General features: G+C 46.9%; 2 protein-coding genes across 11 annotated transcripts in view; both read left to right on the top strand.

The window, feature by feature from the left end:
* LOC137625895 (fl(2)d-associated complex component-like) overlaps positions 1-7,059 on the top strand; it is a 184,462-nt gene that overhangs the window by 171,619 nt on the left and 5,784 nt on the right. The window lies entirely within an intron of this gene.
* On the top strand, positions 1,134-4,644 carry LOC137626093 (uncharacterized). The gene is made up of 2 exons (XM_068357175.1): positions 1,134-1,835; positions 1,880-4,644. Exons 1-2 carry the CDS (start codon positions 1,185-1,187, stop codon positions 3,338-3,340), a joined length of 2,112 nt encoding a protein of 703 aa, XP_068213276.1. The 5' UTR covers positions 1,134-1,184; the 3' UTR covers positions 3,341-4,644.

The following is a 7,059-nucleotide window of genomic DNA, read 5'->3' as shown; positions in this document are numbered from 1 at the left end:
TCAGAAAACAAATTATGATTGTAAGTAGATCAAGGACAGTGGCTCCTCAGAATCCAAATCTTTTCATTGATAATGTCTTATCTGTATATAACTCATCTAAAATTCATTTTGATATATTTTATTGAATATTTACTATTAGAGACACATTTGGTGTATATCTTCATTCATTGGAATAATGTAATGTATTAAAAAAAGTGTTAAGAGTTTTGGTGATCAGCTTAACCTTAAGGAATATTTTAATTTTTTCATTCTGCGTAGCATTCAGCATGTAGTACGGATAATAATACCAGTATTATCTTCTCCATCATGAAAATCAATACCACTTAAAATTTAAAAAGTTTTATTCATGTAGTCAGAACATTGTTGAATGATCTGGCTAATCTGGTAGTTGAATCGGTGGAATTTCAAAGGTTCAGACATATTGTAGGAGAAGTTCAGACTTTTCTAATGTATTTAGTGTTGTTACTAATATTGATTTTTCAATATTTAACTTAGCCGGTGATTATAATAGCTGCAACTCTGTTGCTCGACAGAAAACTCTACGGAAAAAATTCGCCAGCGATCGCTATACAGGTTGCGGGTGTGCCCAACAGCGCCATCTGTCGTCCAAGTACCCAGTACTCAATGTAAACAAAGAACTCAATTTTCTCTCTGTCGTGCTACCGGCAAGACCTACTAATTCGCTGTTGCTAACTGGATTTGTTTTCACAACTATTTGGTGAAGTACACTATTATAGTTTTGAGCTTTCGCTGTGCAGGCTTTCTCTTCAAAAATCCTTGCATTCTTTTGTTGATTACGGATTATTTGTTGATGACTTTGGATAGTTTTTGATTTCCCCTTTGACCAATTCAAAATGGCTGACCCTTCTCAAGTCCCAAAATTTAGGAAGTGTAATGCTAGGGACTGTTCAAGGCGTCTTCCGAAGGCCTCTATCGACCCTCACACTGTTTGTTCCAATTGTCGGGATAAAACCTGTCAATTGGAAGATCGATGTGAGGAGTCCGTTGGGCTTTCGGAATTCGATTTTATCGAATTCCAAAAATATACACGTAGGCTAGAGAGAGATAGGGTTAGGAGAAGTTCCTCTCGATCTATTGACATTTCCTCTCCTCATGCCCCACAACATATTCCTTCCCCTGTAGTGGTTGCTCCTAACCCCCCTTCTGGCACTCAGGAACCTTCGATGGCTGATATGATGCGTGCCATCCAAGCTCTGGGTGAGAGAGTTGAGTCACTGGCTAGTGACCGTAATCAGCTCATGGCAGATGTCAAGGAGCTGAAGTGTAAAAGTGCAGTGGGAAGTGACAAAGTGAGTGATAGTGTTGTGGATAGTGTTGCGCTTGAGGGTTCGTCTGTTCGTGCCTGTCGTCCTCCTAGTCCGGGACCTCTTGCAAGCTCCCAAGTCCAGGGGAGAAGCAATGTCGTACGACAAATGGGTTCGAGAGGCTTTAATCAGCGAACAGACGTTCCCTCTGTGGTTTCGGGCGTATCTACCCAAGATCGCCCCCACCACACAAAGACGAGAGAGCCCATTTATACCTCGTCTGCGGAAGAGGTTTCTCGCAAGAAACCATGGACCAAGGTCTCACGACCGTTGAAGCGCAAGTCGGTCCCTTCCGCGCAAGTCCAACGGCCCAGTTGTAGCCACTGGGTCAGTTCGGACTCGCTGCAGTCATCCGATGACTGCTCACCTCCTAATAGAGGCAAAGCGGTACCGCCTCAGACAGTTTCACCGTCTGTCGCCGCACCTGCTCCTGCAGACCCTAAGTGGTCTTTGCTGCAGAGCATGCAGTCCCAATTAACGTCTCTGATGCAGGACTTGCGTGCGGAGAAGGTTCCCAATTAACGTCTCTGATGCAGGACTTGCATGCGGAGAAGGTTGCTGCTGCACCAGCTAGTACAGCCTCTTGCCTACAACCAACCACACACTCGGTTGTGCGTCCTGTGGACGCTGAGGCGACCTTCTTGCGCACTCCAGTTGAGAGAGTTCCGCCACCCATGCGTTCCAGTGTGCCCTGCCAGCCGCATGTTGACGTTCAGCGACGCACGGAGCCTTCCGTTGACGTTCGTGAGGTACAACAACCGTCAGAGTTGTTTTGTTTTGACGCGGTGCGTCAACCTCCGCAACCCAGTGTGGTTGCCACTGCTCACCCACATCAGGCTAGACAGTCTGGAGTAGACGCTGTGCGTCCCCGCGCTGCTATGGTTGTTGTCAGCTCACAGATTGGGCAACAGTTCCATGACGTTGCGTCCGGTTCAGTCACGCGTGCACCTGTGCGACCGGACTCAGCTAACCAGCCGTTACCTACTCCATTGCCGCTTCCTCCACAATACTCGGATGATGGTCTTTCTGATGATGATGGTGCTGCACACGTAGATGAACCACATTCGGATCTTGACGAGCCTAAGTCTACGCAACCCTCTTTGGACTTTAGGAAGGTTTTAGCACTGTTCAAAGAGATGTTTCCGGACCAGTTTGTGTCTGTGGCTCCGCGCTCTCCTCCGTCAGAGTTTGTTTTAGGTATGCCGTCATCCTCGCCTGCCTTTACTAGACTCGTCCTCGCACGCTCGTCCAAGAGAGCTTTACGAGTGATAGGAGAATGGATGCAGTCCAAAAAGAGTCTAGGGAAGACAGCCTTTACGTTTCCCCCTGCTAGACTCTCTTCTAGATCGAGCGTCTGGTATGCCACGGGAGAAGTTCTCGGCTTGGGAGTTCCTGCCTCTGCCCAGGGCGACTTCTCAAGTCTTGTAGACTCTCCCCGCCGGCTAGCCATGAGACGCTCAAAGATATGTTGGTCATCTTCGGACCTGGACCACCTTTTGAAAGGGATATTTAGAGCCTTCGAGGTCTTCAACTTTTTAGACTGGTGTCTGGGAGCTCTAAGCAGGAAGATCTCTCCGACAGAGAAGGAGACTTCATTGCTCATCATGTCCTGCATGGACAAGGCCGTACGTGACGGATCTAATGAGCTTGCTGCATCTTTCGTGTCCGGAGTCCTCAAGAAGCGTGAGAACCTTTGCTCTTTCCTGTCAGCTGGAGTTACACCTTGCCAAAGATCCGAACTTCTGTTTGCTCCTCTTTCCAAGTGCCTCTTTCCAGAGGACCTGATTAAGGAGATTGCTGCTTCTTTGATACAGAAGGATACTCATGATCTGGTTGCGTCCTCTGCTCGCAAAGCCACCCCTTTGCCTAACTTGTCAGCTAGACCAAGGATGGACACTCCAGCGTCCCGATTTATTCCGCCCTTTCGTGGCAGAGCCTCCAGCAGAGGAGGTGCTCGTGCCGAAGGGAGACGTGGAAAGAAGAAAGGAACCAAGTCCTTTAAAGGCAGAGTCTGACTGCCAGCTTCTTCAGACAGCAGTGGGAGCCAGACTCAAGAACTTCTGGCAGACCTGGGAGAAGAGAGGCGCAGATGCACAATCTGTGAAGTTGCTCAGAGAGGGGTACAAGATCCCGTTTGTACGAAAACCCCCTCTAGCAACGTCTCCCATCGATCTCTCTCCCAGGTACAGAGAGGAAGACAAGAGACGAGCATTGAAACAGGAAGTGTCTCTCTTACTAGAAAAGGGAGCGGTAGTCAAAGTCCTGGACCATCAAACCCCGGGCTTCTACAACCGTCTCTTCTTAGTGGCAAAGAAGACAGGAGGGTGGAGGCCGGTGCTAGACGTCAGTGCGCTGAATGTCTTTGTCACAAAGCAGACGTTCTCCATGGAGACCACAAAGTCCGTTCTAGCAGCGGTCAGAAGGGAAGACTGGATGGTCTCTTTAGACCTAAGGGACACATACTTCCACGTCCCCATCCACCCAGACTCCCAACCTTTTCTGAGATTTGTTTACGAAAAGGTTGTCTACCAGTTTCAAGCCCTGTGCTTTGGCCTAAGCACAGCTCCTCTTGTGTTTACGAGGCTGATGAGGAATGTAGCCAAATTCCTTCATTTAGCGGACATCCGAGCCTCCCTCTATTTGGACGACTGGCTTCTAAGAGCTTCTTCCAGTCGTCGCTGTCTGAAGGATCTAAAGTGGACTCTAGATCTGACCAAGGAATTGGGTCTCCTTGTCAATATGGAAAAGTCTCAAGTGGTCCCATCCTAAACTATTGTGTATTTAGGGATGGAGATTCACAGTCTAGCTTTTCGGGCTTTTCCGTCGGCCCCCAGAACAAGCCAAGCCCTGTTATGCATCCAGAACATGCTAAAGAAGGAACGATGTTCAGTCAGGAAGTGGATGAGCCTGATAGGGACGCTATCATCCCTGGAACAGTTCGTAGCATTAGGAAGACTACACCTCCGTCCTCTTCAATATCACCTAGCAGTTCACTGGAAAAAGGACAAGACGCTAGAAGCGGTCTCGATTCCCATTTCCGAGAAGATGAAGTCTTGCCTGACATGGTGGAAGGACAGTATCAACCTCAGAGAGGGTCTGCCCCTGGCTGTTCAGACTCCCAACCACGTTCTCTTCTCGGACGCATCAGACGTAGGCTGGGGCGCGACATTAGACGGGCGGGAATGCTCGAGTCAAAGGACAATGCATATCAACTGCAAGGAGCTACTGGCAGTACATCTGGCCTTGAAAAGCTTCAGGTCTCTCCTTCAAGGCAAAGTGGTGGAGGTGAACTCGGACAACACCACGGCTTTGGCGTACATCTCCAAGCAAGGAGGGACCCACTCACTGACGCTGTACGAGATCGCAAGGGACCTCCTCACCTGGTCAAAAGGTCAAGACATCTCCCTAGTAACGAGGTTCATCCAAGGCAACTTGAATGTCATGGCAGATTGTCTCAGTCGGAAGGGACAAATTCTTCCAACAGAATGGACCCTCCACAAGGATGTATGCAAGAGTCTTTGGGCCACCTAGGGCCAGCCAACCATAGATCTCTTCGCAACCTCGATGACCAAGAGGCTCCCAATTTATTGCTCACCAATCCCGGACCCAGCAGCAGTTCATATAGATGCCTTTCTCCTAGATTGGTCACATCTAGATCTATATGCATTCCCTCCGTTCAAGATTGTCAACAAGGTACTGCAGAAGTTCGCCTCTCACGAAGGGACAAGGTTGACGCTAGTTGCTCCCCTCTGGCCCGCGAGAGAATGGTTCACCGAGGTACTTCGATGGCTAGTAGACGTTCCCAGAACACTTCCCCTAGGGGTGGACCTTCTACGTCAGCCACACGTAAAGAAGGTACACCAAGGCCTCCACGCTCTTCGTCTGACTGCCTTCAGACTATCGAAAGACTCTCGAGAGCTAGAGGCTTTTCGAAGGAGGCAGCCAGAGCGATTGCTAGAGCAAGGAGAACATCCACCCTTAGAGTCTACCAATCGAAGTGGGAAGTCTTCCGCAACTGGTGCAAGTCAGTATCAGTATCCTCGACCAGTACCTCTGTAACTCAAATAGCTGACTTCCTCTTATATCTGAGGAAAGAACGATCTCTTTCAGCTCCCACTATCAAGGGTTACAGAAGCATGTTGGCATCAGTCTTCCGTCACAGAGGCTTAGATCTTTCCAACAATAAAGATCTACAGGACCTCCTTAAGTCTTTTGAGACCACGAAGGAGCGTCGTTTGGTTACACCTGGTTGGAATTTAGACGTGGTACTAAGATTCCTCATGTCAGACAGGTTCGAGCCGCTACAATCAGCCTCCCTGAAAGATCTCACCTTAAAGACTCTTTTCCTGGTTTGTCTAGCTACAGCTAAAAGAGTCAGTGAGATTCATGCCTTCAGCAAGAACATCGGTTTCTCATCTGAAACGGCTACATGTTCTTTACAACTTGGTTTTCTAGCCAAAAATGAGCTACCTTCTCGACCTTGGCCAAAATCGTTCGATATTCCAAGCTTATCGAATATGGTTGGAAATGAACTAGAAAGAGTCTTATGCCCTGTCAGAGCTCTTAAGTTCTATTTAAAACGAACTAAACCTTTAAGAGGCCCGTCTGAAGCTTTATGGTGTTCAGTTAAGAAACCATCTTTGCCTATGTCAAAGAATACCTTATCCTATTTTATCAGACTGTTAATACGAGAAGCTCATTCCCATCTGAATGAGGAAGACCAAGCTTTGCTGAGGGTAAGGACACATGAAGTTAGAGCTGTCGCAACTTCCGTGGCCTTTAAACAAAATAGATCTCTGCGAAGTATAATGGACGCAACCTATTGGAGAAGCCAGTCAGTGTTCGCGTCTTTTTATCTTAAGGATGTCCAGTCTCTTTACGAGGACTGCTACACTCTGGGACCATTCGTAGCAGCGAGTGCAGTAGTGGGTGAGGGCTCAACCACTACAATTCCCTAATTCCATAACCTTTTTAATCTTTCTCTTGAAATGTTTTATTGTTGTTTTTTTGGGTTGTCCGGAAGGCTAAGAAGCCTTTCGCATCCTGGTTGATTTGGCGGGTGGTCAAAGTCATTTCTTGAGAAGCGCCTAGATTAGGGGTTTTGATGAGGTCCTGTTGTATGGGTTGCAACCCTTGATACTTCAGATCCTAGGGGTCGCTCAGCATCCTGAGAGGATCGCGAGGCTCCGTAAGGAAGACGTACTTAAAAAGGCAGAGTAATTGTTCAAGTCGACTTCCTTACCAGGTACCTATTTATTTTGTTTTTGTTATTTTGATAACTTCTAAAATGAAATAAAAATTCTTAGCTCATAATAATGTAAACATATAATGCTGGTCTCTACCCTCCCCCCTGGGTGTGAATCAGCTATTATAATCACCGGCTAAGTTAAATATTGAAAAATGTTATTTTTATAATAAAATAAATTTTTGAATATACTTACCCGGTGATTATAAATTAAAGGACCCTCCCTTCCTCCCCAATAGAGACGCAGTGGACCGAGGAGAAAATTGAGTTCTTTGTTTACATTGAGTACTGGGTACTTGGACGACAGATGGCGCTGTTGGGCACACCCGCAACCTGTATAGCGATCGCTGGTGAATTTTTTCCGTAGAGTTTTCTGTCGAGCAACAGAGTTGCAGCTATTATAATCACCGGGTAAGTATATTCAAAAATTTATTTTATTATAAAAATAACATTTTGTATTTATATAGTTTGGTTACTTCTCTATTTTCT

This window comes from Palaemon carinicauda, chromosome 33 (assembly GCF_036898095.1).
Source record: "Palaemon carinicauda isolate YSFRI2023 chromosome 33, ASM3689809v2, whole genome shotgun sequence".
NCBI classification, from domain to species: domain Eukaryota; kingdom Metazoa; phylum Arthropoda; class Malacostraca; order Decapoda; family Palaemonidae; genus Palaemon; species Palaemon carinicauda.
The sequence above is the reverse complement of the archived record's forward strand: the minus strand, read 5'-3'. Positions and strand labels throughout refer to the sequence as shown.